This window comes from Leptonotus elevatus, chromosome 7 (genome assembly GCF_054856555.1).
Source record: "Leptonotus elevatus isolate MCC_2025b chromosome 7, RoL_Lele_1.0, whole genome shotgun sequence".
Classification (NCBI taxonomy): Eukaryota; Metazoa; Chordata; class Actinopteri; order Syngnathiformes; family Syngnathidae; genus Leptonotus; species Leptonotus elevatus.
Window position 1 is genome coordinate 19,014,194 of NC_141245.1, and position 20,654 is coordinate 19,034,847.

Below are 20,654 nucleotides of genomic sequence, written 5' to 3' on the forward strand. Positions count from 1 at the left end.
TAGTTTCAAAACCCAACAACAACCTAACAATAGTTTAAAGCCCCAAATCCAGTTCTAAACCCTAATTTTAGATTAAAACCCTAACCATAGTTTGAAACCTTAATTCGAAACCCCAAGCATAGTTTGAAAGCCTACTTTGAAACCCTAACCCTGTAGTTTTCCACTCTCTCAAATGACTATTTCAAAGGACTGATTGAAGTGCTATTGCCAAAGGTTTAACTGAGCAAAAGGGAGGTTCTCCTTTGCTGCTGACGCTGCCTGACGTCTTTGAGTGGCCCATGGCTATGGACAACTGGGACGCCGACTACGGTAAAATACTCCTTGCGTTCTCTTCCCGTGCCATCCGCATGTTCTTATGGAGTCTCTTTTGGCAGGTAAAACATGGCGGGTGGAGGATGTCATAGCTAAGTTGAACGTGAAATATCAAAATCCACTCCTGGTCTCCATGTATGTGGATGTTGATGAACGGGACTCCAAATCGCACATCATTCATGTATGTGTGAAATTATTAATCCCCTTCCACTCACCCATGAGGCCGGATTTTTCTCCTTTATGAAAAAAAAACAAAAACGTTTCCTATTTGGCAGTTTGAGCAGCAGCACAGCCTGGGCGTCTGGTCCAAAGGAGACCATGCTTGTAATGGATCTAACGAAGAGGTGGGTGTTGTGTTTTATTTTATTTCTCTTTCATGGTGTCCACTGATACATAACAAAAACAGCTCCTTGGTCTCATTTGGCCAATAAGTCTGGCTTTCATGACTCATTTGTAGCTGAACAATTAATTGAATTCCAATCAACAATGCAGTGCAGTAGAATTTTCAAATCGTAAACGCCGCAAAACAAAACAGAACAAACATTTGGTTGCCTCTCGATTCGGACCACATGTGTGATTAACACTGAGACATTTGCCTTGTGGGGATCTTTTTATTTCCCGTCTTTTGTTTTTTTTTTTTTTTTTTTTTTTTTTTTTTTTTTTCTTCTTTTCTTTTTTTTCTATAGAGCTCAGTATTGTTCATTCGGAAATGTCATCATCATTGCTCTTTTTTTTTTTTTTTTTTTTTAAATATATATATATATATATATATACACATATATACATACATATATACATATATACATACATACATACATACATTTTTTTTTTTTTGTGTGTGTGGGTGAGTATGTGTGTGTGCGTGCGTGCGTGCGTGCGTGCGTGTGTTTGTTAGCTCACCAGAAAACCTATTAGAAAAAAAAAATCTCATACCGTTCACCTAAATCGAACACCAGGAGACCCGAGGGGACCGAAGAAAACCAAGGAAGGTGAAATCCAGCACCGACCAGACACCCCCCACCAGAACTCCTCCCCAGCCCAAGAAACATCCAGACCCCAACAAATCCAAAAAACATAAAATCAGGGAGGCCTCAAGAGACCGTCTTTTCTGATGGCCTCTCAGACGGAAGCAATCGACCATACTCACAGCTTGTGACCGGCCGCGGGTTTTGTCCGCGCGTAACTCACACAGCACGATCGCCGTCTGGTCCGTGTCTGTTGAACGTAAATCAATGAGAGCTCTCGATTAACTCCTGCTCGTGGATGGGATCACTTGACAGGCGTGCCGGCTCTATGAGCTCTTTGCGATTGACCTGGTGAAGCTGATCCGCACAGACCGAGGTCTGGCCGTCAACGAGACGCTGATCAGGGAGGAAGTGACCCGGGTGATGGAGTTGGAGAGGGGCATTGCAGAGGTAAGCCCATTACTCACAGTCTAAGATCATATTCCAGCAGAAAGGTAAATTGAGTAAGCCCGTACTCCACTGAGGGGTGAACGTTTGCAACGCTGAAGAATGTTGATTTCACATCAGTTTTTATCAGGGTTCGTTCATGTTTGCAGCGTTTCTTAAACGTTCTCCAAACAGTCCTAACAGTTCTTATTCATTCAACAGTTTTAAAACTGTTTAGAGAACTATTAAGAATGTTTAGAGAATTAACATGTTCCTAAACATTCTCTAAACAGTCTTAATAGTTCTCTAAACAGTTTAGCGTTCCTAAACATTCTCTAAACAGTCTTAATAGTTCTCTAAACAGTTTAGCGTTCCTAAACATTCTCTAAACAGTCTTAACAGTTCTCTAAACTGTTTTAATGGTCTTTGTTATCACAAAGACCATTAAAACTGTTTAGAGAATGAATAAGAACTATTAAGACTTTAGAGAACGTTTAAGAAACGCTGTAAACTTAAACGAACCCAGATGTGAAATAAACATTTAAGCCCGTATCCCACTGAGGGGCAAACATTTGTAATACTAACGAATGTGGATTTCACGCCAGGGTTTGTTTAAGGTAATAGTGCTTCCTAAACATTCTCAAAACAGACTTAATGGTTTCCTAAGCAGTCTTATTGGTCTTGTCACAAGCATGTTCAAAATTTCCTTGCGACAAGACCATTAAGACTGTTTGGGGAACCCCTAAAACCTTTTTGAGAATGTTTAGGAAACACTGCCGCCTTGAACAAACTCTGACAAATGCTGACGTGAAATCAATACTCGCTATCATTGCAAACGTTCAACCCTCAGTGAGATACGGATTTTACGTTTTAATTGATGGTTCATTCCCAAATATAAAACATGAATTTCGTAACATTTTGTTTTTAGCGATACACCATATTGACTATGCCAGCAATGTAGCTTCCTTCCTGTTTGCTAGTAAATGTTGATTTCAAGCCAGGTTTCGTTCAGGGTTGCAAATATTTCTAAATGTTTTCTCAACAGTTTTAATAGTTGTCTTATCAGTCTTAATGTTTTTTTGTCACACACACACACGCACACACACACACACGCACAAACTTCACCTGCGCTCCACTACACCGCCGACATTCACAAGGCCACCACGACTGCTCTGCAACGCTGACATTTACGTAACTCAAGGGCGCCAGAAATGTTTGTTGTTCCTGGAACGGTACCGCAGCTCAGCTCACGGTTCAGAGAGACCGGGGGGGGTGGATAAATGGAGGAGTTGACTTTTAACCTCTTTCTTTTCTTCTCCAAGGCTAACGATTCCCCAAGTGTCTCCAACGATCGAGAGTTACGTTACAACAGGATGGAACTTGGCGAGCTCAACGCCAATTTCACCCTTGAAGTCGAATCGAGGGTAAACCGTTTATCCGGAATGGGAATAAATTGTCTCTAACACCTTTCCATCCTCCTGCTAATGTATTCTTCTCTCTGGCGGATTTGTCCTGAAGGTGTTCAACTGGAGTTATTTCACCACCCAGATAATGAATACAGTCAACATCACTGTCACGGACACAGAGGAGGTTATAAACTTAAGCCCCAACTATTTCAAAAAGCTCAACCCACTCCTGGCCCGATATACAAAGAGGTATGTAACTTGGAATAAACACGGTCACGCATTTTATTTCATTTTTTTTTGGTTCTCTGTGCGTTATTGATTGATGATAGCTTCTTCTTTTTTTTACGGCGTGCCTCTCCTCGCAGGGACGTGCAGAATTACTTGATGTGGCGTTTCGCGTCTCAGATAGTGGATCACCTGAGCAAAGCTTACAGGGACACGGCCAAAGCCTTCAAAAAGGTATGGCGCAGTAGAAAAAATCCAAATTGTTGAATCGGCATCAGACGTGATGCGTTGTGATGTATTTCTCTGCAGGCCATGCACGGCACGACGGCAGAGGAACCGGTGTGGCGTCAGTGCGCAGTGTTTGTCAGTGGCGCCATGTACAATGCGGTAGGGCGGCTGTACGTGCAGGAGGCCTTCTCCGATAACAGCAAAAAGATGGTCAGTGCTTTTGGTTTGTTTGATTTCATTTGACGAACACTTTGGGACAGATCCATTGTATCGGGGTTTCAAAATTCAAGCCAGGGTTGGGTTTTTCAGCAGAAGTTAGGACTTCAAATTGGGGTTTGAAACCTGGTTTAGGGTTTTAAATTGGAGTTTCAAAACCTGGCTTGGGTTGTCAGGCCACAGTTTTTATCATGGGTTGGGGTTTAAAATTAGGGTTTCGAGCCTACAGTTGGGTTTGAAATTCACTATAGTACTCAAGCCAGGGTTAGAATTTCATATTAGGGGTTCAAATTTGGTTTAAGATTTCAAATTGAGGTTTCAAGATAGTGTTAGGGTTTCAAACTAGGGACAGTGTTGGGGTTTCAAGCCTTGGTTAAGTTTTCAAATTACATGCTCAAGCAGAGGTTAGGGTTTCAAATTTGGGTTCCAAACTGTGGTTAGGGTTTCAATCTAAGATTAATGTTTAAAATGAAGGTTTTTAACTAGAGTTGGGGTTCAAATTAGGGTTCTAAACTAGGGTTAGGGTTTTAATCTATGGTTAGGGTTTCAAATTGGGGTTTCAAACTTGGGCAAGGGTTTCAAATTAAGGTTTTAAATGTTAGGGTTTCAAACTAGAGTAAACATGGCTGGTGCAAGGTTTTAAGGCTGGGTTAAGGTTTATTATTAGGATTTCAAGCTTTAGCTAGGGTTTCAAGTTGGGCTTTTAAATTAGATGTGGAAGCAGAGGTTAGGGTTTTAAATAAGGGTTTCAAGTCTGGGTTTAGAATCAGATTTAGAGTTTTAAGCAAGAATTAGAGCTTCAAATTAGGGTGTTTTAAGTCTTAAATTTGGGTTTCAAGCATGTGTTGGGGTTACAAGTTCGGGTTTCAGCTAACATTTTCAAACAGAGGTTGGGGTTTTAGGCAATTAGGCTTTTAAACCTAACCTTTAACCTTTTGAAAATCCAAATGCGATTTTGAAGGGTATCTGAAACAATAACAAAAATAACGTGTTAGAAACCATATGTAGGGAAACTTATGGCCTTTACAGTATAATAAAACGTTTCAGTGTTGTTGATGTAGTAAAGCAGCAGTGCTTTTAAATTACACTTAACTCTACTGTATTGTGACTTTGACTTCCCAGTGAATCACTTGGGAAATCAATCTTTGTCCGCCATTGTGTGTTGAGACTGCCGTCTATTTACTAACATATGGTCGTACAATTCTAAAAATTGCGCGCGCGCACACACACAGGCTGAGATCCACATGCATTGGATTGAGTGGCATACGGTCCACAAGATGACATCAAGATTTACGGTGTGTGCCATTTTTGAGAAATGCGCACGCACGCACCCACCAAAAAGCACACAGTCAGAAGATTTACAATGCATGCCGGGCGGACCACTATTTCACACTTTCAGTCAAGCTCATATTACTCTATAGCTGTTGTTTTTCAGTGCTAATTGTAACAATTACATTTGACTACATCTGTCCATTTTTTTATGGCTTTTTCATGCAGATTACGTTTCTTTTTTATTTTGTCCAATTATGTAATTATGGAGCTTGTTTTGACATTGTTGCTCACCCTTTTATGAAAAGTAAATACATAATAATAAATAAGTGACTTCTTTGACTTGCGTCTTTCGACCCAAGATGGAAGAGATGATTAAAGATATCCGAGATGTCTTCATCACTAACCTCAAAGAACTGACTTGGATGGATGCAGTCACCAAAAAAGCAGCTGAGGAAAAGGTATGGAAAACCGCTCCTTTTTGTGTGTGTGTGTGCGCGCGTGTGTGTACGACGCTGGGAAGACTGATCAGCTCCTCTCCTCAGGTTCGAGCTATCCGGGAACAAATCGGCTACTCTGACAACATCATGGACGATAAATACCTCAACGATGAGTACAAAGACGTGAGTATTCGCCGAATTTGTCCGATTGCAGTAACGTGATACACATCGGCTTTTATCGTGGCTGCACATCGATCTTGCGATATCATTTTTCTGAACTGCTGCTCTGGCTTGCGTGTTGGTGTTAGCTTAACTACAGCGCAGACGAGTTCTTTGAAAACATCGTGCACACGACAGCCTACAACAAAAAGAAAGTCCTGCAGAAACTCAGAGTGGAAGTCAACAAAGATGAGTAAGATTTAATTAATTCCGTATTTTGGGGTATTTACTTTTTTCTTCTTTTTTTTTTACCGGACATGGTTTTATTTGAAAGCCATCAAAATGGTGATTTATTTTGCCTTATTTAAGTCAACTGAGACATTATTTTTAATTCCTATAGAATGTTTTTTCCTAGTATATAAATATTGACTGTAATTCTGATTCGACTATGCCGTTAGCACAAAAAGGTTCATGGAAAAATCTAAATAATAAATTCACTGTTGACCGTCCTTTTCTTGTACTCGTCTTCAGGTGGGTGTCAGGAGCAGCAGTCATAAACGCCTTCTACTCATGGAGAAAAAACATCATAAGTATTTCACTTACGCCATGCCACTTTCACACACGCACAGTTGATTTCAAAAGTCTACACACCCGTATCAAATGTCTGTTTTTTGTGAAAATTAAAAACGTGAGAGAGAAAATTCAGGGATGGAGTAAAAATATCCATTCTAGATAGTGTGCTTGCATAATTCTGCACACCCTCTAAAAAATTGGGAATTATATAAAAATATAAAATATTTTTTTTCAATTGAGTTCTGTAGTTTATAACTGGCATTAAAGGTGGAATTAAATATCTTGGTTTTACTAAAAGCATTTTAACAGCGGTGAATAGATTGTTCTCATCCACTGTACCCTGATTCACGTTCATGTTCATGTTGTGTTTTCTGCTGGGTCTGCAAGTGTCTTTGTCTTGTGTCTGCCGTTAGTATTCCCTGCTGGTATCCTGCAGCCGCCGTTCTTCAGTAAAGGCCAGGCCAAATCTCTCAACTACGGAGGAATAGGCATGGTCATCGGCCACGAGGTCATGCACGGCTTTGACAACATCGGTAGGTTGTTGTCATTTTTTTTCTTACGCAGCTGTATTGCTATTGCCGCTGCATGAGGTCGAGAAGTTTGCAGATAAAAAATACGGTGAAATTAAGTTGAAAGAATGATTTGGTGAGACCATCAACGGAGAGCCTGTGTTGTCTTTATTTTAGGAGCAAAGCAGAACAATAAAAAAGCGAGTGCCAACATGAGATCGAATTCTCCTTCCTATTTTTCCCTTCAATATTTTAATTGTGATTTATTATGCGATTTTTCAGCTGGGATAGGCTCCAGCTCACCTGTGACCTTAATGAGGACAAGACCTATACACTGGAGAGATTGAGGTTTTGGCATAACGCGACTATGCATGTGCCCTAAACAATCCCGTCTCTCAAAGCTGTCTGTTGCCATAACAACCAGCTACCTGGGTATATGAGTTTTGAGACTGCAACACATGAAACTTATGCGTCTGTGTGACCTTGTCAACAGTTAGGAAAGAACCATACTAAAATCGAAGAATCATAAAGGGAAAATTCATTTTCAGAAGGTCCGTGGTTTGCTCCAGAGTTGCTATGGAAGTGACGGAACTTGAATTTGGAAGTTGAAAAGCTAACGTAAACAAACACTGTAGTTAACTCATAATTACAGTAAATATTTGTATGAAAAAACACTAAAAACAAAGGAAAAACATAAGTAAAATTCATAATTGAAAGCGATATGGCCCAAAAATAAAAATAAACATTTTTTTCAGTCATTCAGAACGATAATGATTTTAATCTAATAAACCCAATAAACATTTTTTTGAAGGTTTCATTTATTCAAAAATAATTCATGCGCAAAATGTTTGGATGTAACAGGACAAATATTTTAATAATCCAGAAAACAAAATTCAATTTCACGATTTAGCAAATTTTCAACAATTCAATTATTAAAATGTCGATTAATCAAATTAATTTGATTTATTGCCCAGCCCTAATTTAAAGTGAACATTTCTGCCGTGACGCATATTCATAAGCCACTGCAGAAACTTGTTTATATCGTTCCTAAACTTAAAACCTCATTTGTCAGGACTGCCGTAAACCAAAGACCCCCTGCAGTATTATAGTAAATAATATCATTCCCATTATGAAAATGACAAGAGACCATCCAGCATTTTGAAGTGCGTTAATGCGGACTCTGGATTTCAGTCAGCTCTTGACATTTTTCCATTTCTTTTCAAAGTGATGTATTTGCTCTGTTTTTCTAGGTCGTAAATACGATAAAGATGGCGACCTGAAGGACTGGTGGACGGAGGACTCGGCTCAGAGGTTCTTGGAGCTGTCCGCGTGCATCGTCGATCAGTATGCCAACTTCTCTTGGGACCTGGCCAACGGACTTAACGTACAGCATCCCAAAAGCTTTCCCGTTTCTTTCCAGCTGAATTTCACATTTCATGTTTCTCCGCACTTCTGCAGCTCATCTCCTCACGACGCTTTCATATTTTTCTGTTGACAGATTGCTAACTCCCCCGCGGTACTTTTTATTTTATTTTACCTAGGCTCTGTTTCCTTTTTAAAGCATCTCTTCCATCCGAAAGAAAGAAAGAAAGCTGTTTACAGTGTGTGCTGAATTAAGGAACGATTCCACTCTGTTTACGCTGCCATCTCTGTGTTGTCCCTTCTCTAGCTAAAAGGTAACAACACCCTCGGGGAGAACATCGCCGATAACGGAGGGGTACGGCAGGCCTATCAGGTAAGGAGCCTGAAAATAAGAAGGAAAACATTTGGGAATGTCTTCTGCCCAATATTATAAAATTGGTCAGCCACTTTACGGACTGACAAATACGTTTTGAACTACCGTGTTGTCCAAAATCAGATTCACTCGTTCCCATTTTGACGCAAATAGTGACAAGCGTTTTTTTTGTTTGCCCTAGTTTTTGTACGATTTGATTTTTGCTGCTTCTCGCTTTATGTTTTACATTTATGATAAATGTTTTAAGGCTCTAAAACCCCTCACCACACAGTTTATACACTTTTCTCATTGAGGCATTTCCATTTTCTCACATTTCTCTCTTGTTCTTCTCAAACCTCCATAAATTGTATAAAATAGGTACATTATTGTAAAAAAAAAAAAATGCATGCAAAATTGCACACAAAAAAATCCGCTAAACAGCGAGGCGATGAAAAGTGAACCGCGTCATAGTGAGGGAACATTGTATAATTATAGAAAAAAAGTCATTTGTTTTCCTCTTTGTCAATTAATATAATAAATGAGCTTTCAGGGCTCATTTAACATTTATTTATTTTGGTATTATTGGACATCCGTAGAGAAAAAGGAAGGGTGAATGTCATTTGGGAATTGTATTTTACTTTTATCTTACCAAAAAATAAATAAAACTAACCCTAAATCTAATTAAAACAAAGCATTTTTTTTTTAAACAAGCAAAAAACTAATAATAACAATGAACAAGCCCACTCTAAAAACTCATTAAAAACTAACTGAAGTTTAAAATTTTAAATAGAACTAAAACAAAATGAAAAATGTCAAACTATTATAACCCTCATCTGGAACAGATTAATTGGATTTGCAAAATGTTGTGTCCTTCATGTGGTTTTAGTAATTATTTTTGGAATTGATTGCTCATGAAAACCAAGTGTGTATCTACCTTGGAAAGTGAAAACATTACCAAAACCAATTAGCACAGTCACACCTGAGCTACTGTCTGCCACAGTTCACACCGACACTCACACATGGACTTGTCAACCTACTATTGCGACGGCTATTACTTATGGTATGTGCGATGTTTATATTTATCATATCATATTTAGCACATGTCTTGTGCGATGCATGCAGGCCTACCAGAATTATGTGAAGAAACACGGTGAGGAGCCGCTGCTGCCAGGACTCAACCTTAACCACGATCAACTCTTCTTCCTCAACTTTGCTCAGGTAGGAGACAATGAATTATTTGATGGAGTATTGGATGAATAATAAAACATCGTGCTCTTTGAGAATTATTTTGAATCCCCCTTTGCAGTCTAAAGAATGCTAACTTAATGTGTTAAGAATAAAAAAAAAATATTAAAAAAAATAAAAAAATATATATATATTTTTTTTAATTGATATTATTTATTGATTAATGTGGAACAGTACCATATTGTGGGCACTGTGTGATTTGTTATATTAAATTTTATGTTTGTAAAAAAATTTTTTAAAGCTGCTGAAAAATAATGATTTGTATATTTCTGTATTTTCTGCCATATAAAATTAAATACCATTCCTCCACTTTCTATATTGCTTATCGTCACTTGGGTCTCGTGAGTTTGTTTAAATAAAAAATAAAAAAATTCAAGTAAAAAAAAAAATCCTCTTCCATTTAAAATAAAGTGCACAATAAAAAATAAAAAAAAATATTCAGAATTTACAATGTCAAAAAATATATATTGACGACAGTAAATACATACAGTATTATTATTTTTTGTATCTGTCTGTGTCAGGTGTGGTGTGGAACACGGCGACCAGAAGATGCTTTAAGTTCCATCCAAGTTGATCAACACAGTCCAGGAAAATTCAGGTACGCTACGAAAACTAACAAAATAAATCAAATTAAATATGAAAAAAAAAGTTGTTAACAAAATAAAATCAAATTAAGATGTTTAAAAAAAAAACACTAACTGAAACTACATCTTACGTTTAAAAAAAAACTTTGTTGTGCCTTATTTTAAATGTATTTATTCCCGTATTGCTGAACGTCCGCACGCAAAAAGAAAAGTCAAACAATGGTTGGAAAATTATAGTTAACTTTATTACACAATACTTAGTGACCTTTTTCAATCATGCACTCAACAAAGACCATATATATAAATATACATAAAAAAAATTAAAACAATTACTAAAACTAATTTTTTTTTTTAAAGGAAAGATGTCTTTTCAACAGATTGAAATTCTTTAAAAAAGACAATTCAACTTCCAGATATCATAACTTTGTCTCAGTTCGATGCCATTTTAAAGGACCTGTCGATGAAGTCATTAACAGGGTTAGGGTTAGGGTTAGGTTAGGGGAAAAAAAACTCCCAATGGAGGAGGAAAAGCACAGTCCTGCTCTTACACTCGACCCCCCTCGCCCCAGGGTCCCCAGTGCCACAAACACTCCTCCCAATTTGTTTTTTCTATTTTAGTCTTTAATTTAAGCTTGTTCATTTCCTCTCATGCATGTGTTCCTTTCCACCTTCCTTAGCCTTATCCACCTGCTTTCTTAGCCTTTCTTTCTCTTTTTTTTGAGTTTTTGTGTGTGTTTCGCCTTTGTATCATATTTATTAACCACCCCATAGCGCATTTAAAAGATGGGGTCCGTCGCGACGTTTCGGAATTACTGGTCCTTCTTCAGGCTGGACCCCATCTGGCCACCTTGGCCTTTTCCCCTTTTGGTTGCAGCCCAGGACTGCTCTTTACTTGGCTTTCTTTCTTTGCACTTCATTTGGCTTCATTCTCTTATATGGGTTACCTTCTTGCTCTGCATGGCTTTCTTCTAAATTTTGTCTTATCATTTTTTTCCGCATTTCTTTTTTGGGTGTGGTGTTCAATTATAGCTTTTATTCCCTATGGCACCCCCTTATCTTTCCCCCATCTGTTGCTACTCTGATATTTTCGCCGTCCGTTTCTATCCAACACCCCCAGCTATGTCCTTTTCCTGACTCCCATCTCCTCCAAAGTATGCACCAACACTGACACTCCCATCCCATAATTGATCAGGTTTTACGCAAGTCCAATAGTCTGGCCACCTATTCTAGGTTTTACGCAGATCTGGGTACCATGCCACCTATCCCAGTTAACTACTTTATATTGGAGTTAGTCATCCATCTATCCAATTTGGGCCAGGGTCGGCCATCTCCAGGTTCGAGGTAAGTACAGGTAAGTAGCATAGGCCCCATCCCACAGGTAAGTATCTGGTCAGTTTGTCCCAATTAGGGTTACATATTAATTTAGTGTCCAACAGTCCGCAATTAGGGCTACATCCAATTAGGGTTACACAAGCACTTTGGTTGAGGTTAGGGTTAGCACCCAGTAGGGCATTAATACACATTATTAGATAAGGGCCACATGGATCCCCCAAGGGTTTGGTTTAGGACCGAGAAGGCGGCACAGGCGAGTTAGGTTAGGGTTAGGAATGAGGGATAGAGCCCTTCCTCGACCAGGATAGGGGAATTGATCCCCCCTCCTGGAGCGAAAGGGAATCGCACGGTCCTTCCGTCCTTGGTACCTCCCGTCGTCACGTTCCTTCCACTGATGTGTGGGCTGGCGTCTCCGGCCATAGCGGACAACAGTCCACCCACCATCCATCATTCTTTTTTTTACGTCTCAGATTCCTTTTTAATGTAATTTATGTATAATAATGTTTTTAATCTTTTATTTAATAGATAGGAGTCGCCTTTGTATCCTATGTAATCACAAATGCAATTACAAATATATTTTATTGTAGATGTTATGTATAATTGAATTTTAATCATTTATTTATTCAATAGGAGTGGCGTTTGTTATATATGTAATCACTATCTATTAATATAAAACAATAAAACCAAAACAATCAAAACCAATTTTATTATTTTTTTTAATTATATCTTATCCCTAATGAGTGTAATTGAATTCAAGTGTGCCTTGACAACGTTTCGGCTCTTAAGAGCCTTCTTCAGGTCTCGCACACTACAATTGTTCAATGAATTATCTGAGATGTTGCCTCTTCGAAAACCAAATCCAAACTGAGCTTCCTCTAACAGTGAATTGCCTTTATATACTGCAACCACCATGCGCAAATAAGTTGTCCTAACTGAGCGCCTTTTTCGTTCAAATTACTAAGGAAAGTGTCCTATTTATTGTCTATGTAATATTTACATGTAAACCAATATGAAATGTTATGTAAATACTAATGTCACTATTTTATCTCACCAATTGTTTTATTAATGTATTTATGCTTTTTATGGTTTTATTAATTATTTATACTTCTATGTATGAATTGTACATGTTTGAATGAATTTTAATTTTTTTAATGAATTTTATATTTTGCTTCCAATGCGAGTCAACTAGGGTTAAGATTGGGGTTGTAAATTAAAGTATAAATTAACCATTATAATTAGGGTTAGTAAATCAATTAGTGCTAGGGTTAGCAAATCAATTAGGATTATAAATTGGGGTCTGGATTAATCATTAAAGTTAGGGTCATCAAGACCACTAAGGTTGAGGTTAGGGTTATAAATTAGGGCTAGGGTTAGCCATCCCTCAAATGAATAGACTACTCGGGTTATGTTTAGGCATTAGGGCTACCCAGGTTGGGGTTAGGGTTAGATATTAGGAAAAGCTACCAAAATAAGGTTAGGGTTAGGGTTTAGGGTTAGGGTTGTTGATGTTTTTTTATTTACTGTTAGGGTTAGGGATTAGGGTTTAGGGTTAGGGTTTAGGGTTTAGGGTTAGGGTTAAGGGTTTAGGGTTTAGGGTTAGGTTAGGGTTTAGGGTTAGGTTAGGGTTTAGGGTTAGGGTTGTTGATGTTTTTTAATTTACTGTTAGGGTTAGGGGTTAGGTTAGGGTTAGGGTTTAGGGTTAGGGGGTTAGGGTTTAGGGTTAGGGTTAAGTTAGGGTTTTTGGGTTAGGGTTAGGTTAGGGTTTAGGGGTAGGGTTAGGTTAGGGTTAGGGGTTTAGGGTTTAGGGTTTAGGGTTAGGGTTTAGGGTTAGGGTTTAGGGTTTAGGGTTAGGGTTTAGGGTTAGGGTTTAGGGTTAGGGTTTACGGTTAGGGTTAGGGTTTAGGGTTAGGGTAGGGTAGAGTTAGGGTAGGGTTAGGGTTAGGGGTTTAGGGTTAGGTTAGGGATAGGGTTAGGGTTTAGGGTTAGGGTTAGGGTTTAGGGTTAGGGTTAGGCTTAGGGTTAGGGTTAGGGGTTTAGTGTTAGGTTAGGTTAGGTTAGGGTTTAGGGTTTGGTTAGGGTTAGGTTAGGGTTAGGGTTTAGGGTTAGAGCTAAGTTAGGGTTTTTGGGTTAGGGTTAGGTTAGGGTTAGGTTAAGGTTTGGGTTAGGGATAGGGTTAAGGTTTAGGGTTTAGGGTTTAGGGTTTAGGGTTAGGTTAGGTTTAGGGTTTAGGGTTAGGGTGTTAGGGTTTAGGGTTAGGGTTTAGGGTTAGGTTAGGGTTAGGGTTAGGTTAGGGTTCGGGTTAGGGTTAGGGTTTGGTTAAGGTTAGGGTTTTGGGTTAGGGGTTTAGGGTTAGGGGTTTAGGGTTAGGGGTTTAGGGTTAGGTTAGGGTTTAGGGTTAGGGGGTTAGGGTTAGGTTAGGGTTTAGGGTTAGGGGTTAGGGTTTAGGGTTAGGGTTTGGTTAGGGTTTGGTTAAGGTTTGGTTAGGGTTTAGGGTTAGGGTTTAGGGGTAGGTTTAGGTTAGGGTTAGGGCTTTAGGGTTAGGGCTTTAGGGTTTACGGTTAGGGTTAGGGTAGGGTTAGGGTTAGGGGTTTAGGGTTAGGGGTTTAGGGTTAGGTTAGGTTTAGGGTTAGGGTTTGGTAAGGGTTAGGTTAGGGTTAGGTTAGGGTTAAGGGTTAGGTTTTTGGAAAGGGGTTAACTCCCGGGTATCTCCCGCCTCATCATATTGACTGGACGGTTGTCAAGATACCAAGGGCAAGGCACTGGCCGGCGCTCGTCATTCCGCAACTCTTATGCTTATGTCTATCACTTAAATAAAAAACCTTAATAACAAAACTGTGTCTGACTTTTGTTAAACCTGTAACCTTCATAACAATTTCCTTTTGAGATACTTACCCACTAACCAAGCAAGAAGGTACCAAAGCCAAGTTCTTCGCAGTCGTCAGACTAGCCAAGGTCATTATTCGAGATGTCAACCACTGCGGTTGTAGTGTTAGTATTAGCTAGAGTTAGGCTGTTAGGGTTAAGGTAATAAAATCAGTTAGGGTTTCAATAACACTCCACAGGTTGGGTTTAGGGTTTGGATCAAAGGGGTTTAGGGTTAGGGTTTAGTGTTAGGGTTTAGGGTTAGGGTTAGGTTAGGGGATTAGGGTTAGGGGTTAGGGTTAGGAATGGATTTTAACCTACCATGAAACCACAACTAATCCAACAAAAGAGGTCAGGGTTAGGGTTAGGGTTAGGTTAGGGGGTTAGGGTTTAGGGTGTAGGGTTAGGTTAGGGTTAGTGTTTAGGGTTAGGGGTTTAGGGTTAGGGTTTACGGTTAGGGTTAGGGTTTACGGTTAGGGTTAGGGTAGGGTTTGGTTAGGGTTAGGTTAGGGTTAGGTTAGGGTTAGGGTTTGGTTAGGGTTTAGGGTTAGGGGTTTAGGGTAAGGGTTAGGTTAGAGTTAAGTTAGGGTTAGGGATAGGGTTAGGGTTTAGTGTTAGGGGTTAGGGTTTGGTTAGGGATAAAGTTAGGGTTAGGGTTTGGTCAGGGTTAGGGTTTAGGGTTAGGTTATGTTAGGTTAGGTTAGGTTTAGGGTTAGGCTTAGGTTCGGGTTAGGGTTAGGGATAGGGTTAGGTTTAGGGTTTAGGGTTTGGTTAGGTTTAGGGTTAGGTTAGGGCTAGGGGTTTAGGGTTAGGTTAGGGTTAGGTTAGGGTTAGGTTAGGGTTTAAGGTTAGGGTTTACGGTTAGGGTTTAGGGTTAGAGTTTGGTTAGGGTTAGGCTTAGGGTTTGGGGTTAGGGTTATGTTAGGGTTAGGTTTAGGGTTAGGTTAGGGTTAGGTTAGGTTTAGGATTAGGGTTAGGTTTAGGGTTAGGGTTTGGTTAGGGTTTACGGTTAGGGTTAGGGTTAGGGTAGGGTTAGGAGTTTAGGGTTAGCGTTAGGGTTAGGTTAGGGTTTAGGGTTAGTTTTAGGGTTAGGGTTTGGTTAGGGTTAGGGGTTTAAGGTTAGGTTGGGTTAGGGTTTAGGGTTTGGTTAAGTTAGGGTTAGGTTAGGGTTAGGGGTTTAGGGTTAGGGGTTTAGGGTTACGGATAGGGTTTAGGGTTAGGATTAGGGTTAGGGTTTAGGGTTAGGGTTAGGGTTTGGTTAGGGTTTAGTTAGGGTTTAGTTAGGGTTAGGGTTTAGGTTTAGGGTTAGGGTAGGGTTAGGGGTTTAGGGTTAGGGGTTTAGGGTTAGGGGTTTAGGGTTAGCGTTAGGGTTAGGGGTTAGAGTTAGGGTTTAGGGTTAGGGTTTGGTTAGGGTTAGGGGTTTAAGGTTAGGTTAGGTTAGGGGTTTAAGGTTAGGTTAGGGTTAGGTTAGGGTTAGGTTAGGGATAGGGTTTAGGGATAGGGTCAGGGTTAGGGGTTAGGATTAGGGGTTTAGGGTTTGGGTTTGGGTTAGGGTTAGGGGTTAGGTTAGGGTTATGGTTAGGGTTAGGTTAGGGTTCAGGGTTTAGTGTTAGGGTTAAGGTTAGGTTTAGGGTTTAGGGGTTAGGTTTAGGGTTGTTGATGTTTTTTAATTTACTGTTTTAACTGTAAGCAATGTTTGGTTAGGGTTAGGGGTAGGTTAGGGTTAGATTAGGGTTAGGGGCTAGGGTTCAGGATTTAGGGTTAGGTTTAGGGTTAGGGGTTAGCGTTTAGGGTTAGGGTTAGGTTAGGGGGTTTAGAGTTTAGGTTTAGGGTTAGGTTAGGTTAGGTTAGGTTAGGGTTTCGGGTTAGGGTTAGGGTTTCGGGTTTAGGGTTTAAGGTTAGGTTTATGTTAGGTTTAGGGTTAGTGTTAGGGTTTAGGTGTTAGGGTTAGGGTTAGGTTAGGGTTTAAGGTTGGGGGTTAGGGTTAGGTTAGGGTTTAGGGTTAGGTTAGGGTTAGATGAGGGTTAGGGTTAGTGTTCAGGATTTAGGTTTAGGGTTAGGGGTTAGTGTTTAGGGTTAGGTTAGGGGGTTTAGGGTTAGGGTTTAGGGTTTCGGGTTAGGGTTTCGGGTTAGGGTTTCGGGTTAGGGTTTCGGGTTAGGGTTTCGGGTTTAGGTTTAGGGTTTAGGGTTTAAGATTAGGTTAGGGTTTAGGTGTTAGGGTTAGGGTTAGGTTAGGTTTGGGGGTTAGGGTTAGGTTAGGGTTAGGGTTTAGGGTTAGGGTTAGAGTTGATGTTTTTTAATTTATTGTTTTATCTGTAAGCAATGTTGGGCCTCTTGGCCAGGACTTCCTTGAGAAAGAGATCTGCGAATCTCGATGGTATTTTTCTGGTTAAATAATGGTTAAATAAGATAAATAAATAAAAACTGACATTAAAGGAAGCATGTTGAAAAATGCACAACCTATACACATTCCTTCATTTGAGTGTGTGTGTGTGTGTCTCAGGGTTCTGGGCTCCCTTCAGAACTTCCCAGAGTTTGCCAAAGTTTACGGCTGCAACAGAAGCAGCTACATGGTCTCGGACAAGGTGTGCCGCGTGTGGTGATCCACAAACCTGTGCGGACTTCCTCATAGGTCCTTGGACCTCACAAAGGAAGCGGAAGCTCCCTCATTTGGACGGAGCGGGGCTCCCGTGTGTGCGCTTCCTCGGAGAACAGCAGCGCGGACTTTAAATCTCCCCAAGCAGACGGAACACTGTCACCTCTACATTTCTTCAAGTGAGCATCGCTGCTGTCCATACTGGATACAACCAACAATCAGTCTTTGTCTTCTATTTTATTTTTTTTCCCTGTACTGCACAGGGGTTAATGTACTCCAACCCACTGGCTTATAAATACACCAAACGCCCACTTACACTCGTAGAAGAGGGCTGAACCACTGTGCTGTTATGCAGGACTGTCTTCAGCCTTTATATCGTGGTTGAGCTAAATCATTACAGAAAATGTGATTCTATTTTGCCAACTAGAGCAGTAAACTATGTTTTACTCTTACCGAATTGTTTAATGCAAGTGGGCAGAGAGGAGGCGTACAATGTTTCTCAACAATTACAGTCGCGTACTATATGTCAAGTATGCTCGCCGACGGACACTTCTGCCCGTTAAGATCCTCTCGCCACTCACCGAGATGACAATCGACACACTCTGTTTAGTTCGTAGCGTTGTCACGGCGACGGTTGCCTGCATGTCACGCAAATCGCAATGCCTTACATGACCTGTGGTGTCACTGTTACGGAAGGATTAGTGGTTATGGTAGGTTACTTTCAAGAGTCAAAAGGATTTATTGTCAATGCTAGACTTTGGTTAGGGTTGGAGTGGTTAGGGTTACTACACTCTAAAAACTGTTAGGTCAAAAGTAACCCAATTGTAGATCAAAAATGGACCGATCCACTCAATGGCTCAATTTGACGCAACTTTATGGGTTGTTTTTTACAAAATGATCTGATTTTTGACCCAAGTAAAGGATCTGACCAATATTTATGGATTGTTTTACACTAAAGGACTCATAGTTGGGTTATTTTTTACCCAACTGTTTTTAGAGTGTATAAAATAATTCAGTCAGGCGATTGATGGATTTGTCTGTGCAGAACAGAGCAAGGAAATACACGTCCCACAGGCTCCATACCTCTTTTATCATGGTTGATTATTACAAAAGTGCAAGCAAATAGGAGGATTTTAACAGTGTTGTGGTTACAAGGCTTCACTGGAGGAAGTTTTTCTTTCGTTGGTCACAACATTAGCTACACTCGCACAGTGGCTCAAGTCGCATTGTGTCTGATTTGGCAGGAGTAGTTAATATTTAAAGTCAAGGAAAAGAGCGTGAAGCATTATTTTATATATGGAAAAATTATATATCGAAAAACCGTATTTGTTGGATTTTCAATCTATGTGTCTATTGGCACCTCTTCTAAGGTGCATGCCATTACTCGTGAAAGGTGATTTTTCTTTTTCACATGTAACTGCAGGCTGCAATAAAAAAAAGTCCTTTGCCTTTTGTCAAGAAATCATTCCAGACATCTCGATGTTTTTCTATTATCCATTTGTGTCAATCATTCACTCAGGCTTTCTTTCTCTCAGCCTCGCTTCACCTGTAGAAAGACAGATATACCTCAGTTGCCTGTAATTCAATACTTAATAGTAATATAATCATCATATTGAAGAGCATTTCGAAATAAAATATTTCAATGAGTGCTATTACTACTTTGTGTGCAATATGTGTGGGTGTGCAAACATCTGAACTTGGCCTCCTTTCAAAAGAAAATAACCCAAAAGGCATGAAAATGATAAATATTCCTCCGCCTCGTTTTAGTGAGTGATATCCAGCAGATGTTTCCTTTTGGTCACTGCCTCAAGAAAAGTCAGTCCATCCATCCGCCCTTGTGGAATGTAGCGCTTCATACTTCTGCTAAGCCTTCAAATAACGGGTATTAGTCAACAATTTCTCTGCGTTGGCATGTTGGAAATGATTACATGAGAGACATTTGCAAAGAGCTTTTTGCACAAACGGCATGTCGTCTGCTGGGGATTTTGCGGCTAATGTAATTTAGCGCCAAAATTGAGCGTAATTCATCAGTACCTTATATACATACACACAGTCACTGATGGTGACCACTTGCCATGAGCGTGTGGAGACACTGACATCCACTGTGAGGGTTCACACTACCCACACAATCCTGCTGTCATTACACATAAACAGTTACACACACACATAAGCTATAACATTACCACAGCATGTAACTCACTTCTTGTTTATGGACCTACGTGTGTGTATGCGTGTGCGTTTGCGTGTGTGTGGTTGTGTGTACGCGAGGCACTGAGTGGTCCAATAGGCGATCGTCGCTCCATTATATGCATTTATCTCACACACGCACACACCTACACGCACACACTCACACGGATACTAATAATACACGCGGCGTTGTAATTCTCCTGAGTGCTTCTTCATGTGAGATGAAACCACACTGATGCACTCTTGACCCAAAGTGGAGTGCTTTCACTGTCAAAGGCTGCTGACAAACACCAATTCTGCCTTTCTATCTATCTATCACTTGCTAGCTAGCAAGTTAGCTAGCAATCTCGCTCTCATGTTGGGGGGTTCTATGGAACTCCCCAAAGACTCAACTCAACCTTCTTGGTGATATGTTCATGTTTCTTTATGGGGGCCCAGACTTTGTAACTTTGCCCCTGCTTGCACCATTTATTGTCTAAATGTTTACTCCAGAACGTGCGCTTGTCATTGACTCAGCAAGCATGAAATGAAAAACAGGGCCACCTTGTGGCTATATACTGCAGCGCTTCCCTTTCTTCATTTAAATAACAAATATGGTTTGTATTCCTGATAAATTTATTTCATTCATTAATCGCTGTTCAAGAGACTTCCAGAAAGTTACAGCAGCTGTATTATTTTAAAGCACATTTCCTGTTAGGACCCAGTCACTCATGTCAGCAAATCTAATGGGCCATATTTGAGAATATTTGTGGACACGGCTAACAAGCAAACATCTGTCATTGATCTATGAGTCAGTGACGCGGTAATGCATGCAAGCCTAATTATCTACTTCAATCAAAACCCTGGCAGGAAGGTTCGAATATGCAGCAGCTTATTGTACTAGACGTTCTGCCTAGAACCCTTTATGATGATTACTGGGCAAAGCTGCTCTGGAGTCAAACACAGGTTCAAATGTGCTGTGCAGATTGGTTGGGACAAATAAAGTCATAAATCCATAATAGCTTTTTAAAAAGTAAGGTCACAAATTATTCTAGAAAAATAGAGTTGGATTTTTCAGAAAATAATAAAGTATTAAAATCATGAGACTGAATAAGTAAGTTTAAAGAAATGAAGCTGTATTGTAAAACAAAAAAAGCTTTTTTTTCAAATAAAAAATCATTATGACAATCATGAGAGTTTTTGTATTATTATTAGTATTATTATTATTATTATTATTATTATCTGAAAAAAAACATTAAAGCTGCAATGTAACAAGGAAAATAAATAATTTTCCAAGTAAAAAGTCTTTCAAAAATGTAGTATTTTAATAAAATTTCATATTATAAGAGCCTTATTTTAAAAGTTTCGATTTTACTTTCATAGTCCAAATGTTCAGATAAAAAAAGAAACAAAGAAAAAGAGGTTAA

At 39.6% G+C, this 20,654-nt stretch overlaps 1 protein-coding gene across 1 annotated transcript in view; it reads left to right on the forward strand.

Annotated features, from left to right (window-relative positions):
• The window catches only part of LOC147171384 (neprilysin-like), a 45,857-nt gene extending 27,171 nt beyond the window's left edge, over window positions 1-18,686 (forward strand). The window contains exons 6-23 of the mRNA XM_086081456.1: window positions 214-309; window positions 375-493; window positions 588-656; window positions 1,593-1,727; window positions 3,026-3,127; window positions 3,222-3,358; window positions 3,475-3,568; window positions 3,644-3,772; window positions 5,410-5,508; window positions 5,593-5,670; window positions 5,796-5,899; window positions 6,178-6,236; window positions 6,633-6,752; window positions 7,979-8,112; window positions 8,398-8,463; window positions 9,565-9,660; window positions 10,209-10,285; window positions 16,969-18,686. Coding sequence (XP_085937582.1) covers window positions 214-309; window positions 375-493; window positions 588-656; window positions 1,593-1,727; window positions 3,026-3,127; window positions 3,222-3,358; window positions 3,475-3,568; window positions 3,644-3,772; window positions 5,410-5,508; window positions 5,593-5,670; window positions 5,796-5,899; window positions 6,178-6,236; window positions 6,633-6,752; window positions 7,979-8,112; window positions 8,398-8,463; window positions 9,565-9,660; window positions 10,209-10,285; window positions 16,969-17,068 — 1,814 coding nt within the window. The 3' untranslated portion in view covers window positions 17,069-18,686. The remainder of the gene's footprint in view (window positions 1-213; window positions 310-374; window positions 494-587; window positions 657-1,592; window positions 1,728-3,025; window positions 3,128-3,221; window positions 3,359-3,474; window positions 3,569-3,643; window positions 3,773-5,409; window positions 5,509-5,592; window positions 5,671-5,795; window positions 5,900-6,177; window positions 6,237-6,632; window positions 6,753-7,978; window positions 8,113-8,397; window positions 8,464-9,564; window positions 9,661-10,208; window positions 10,286-16,968) is intronic.
• The last annotated feature ends 1,968 nt before the right edge of the window (window positions 18,687-20,654 follow it).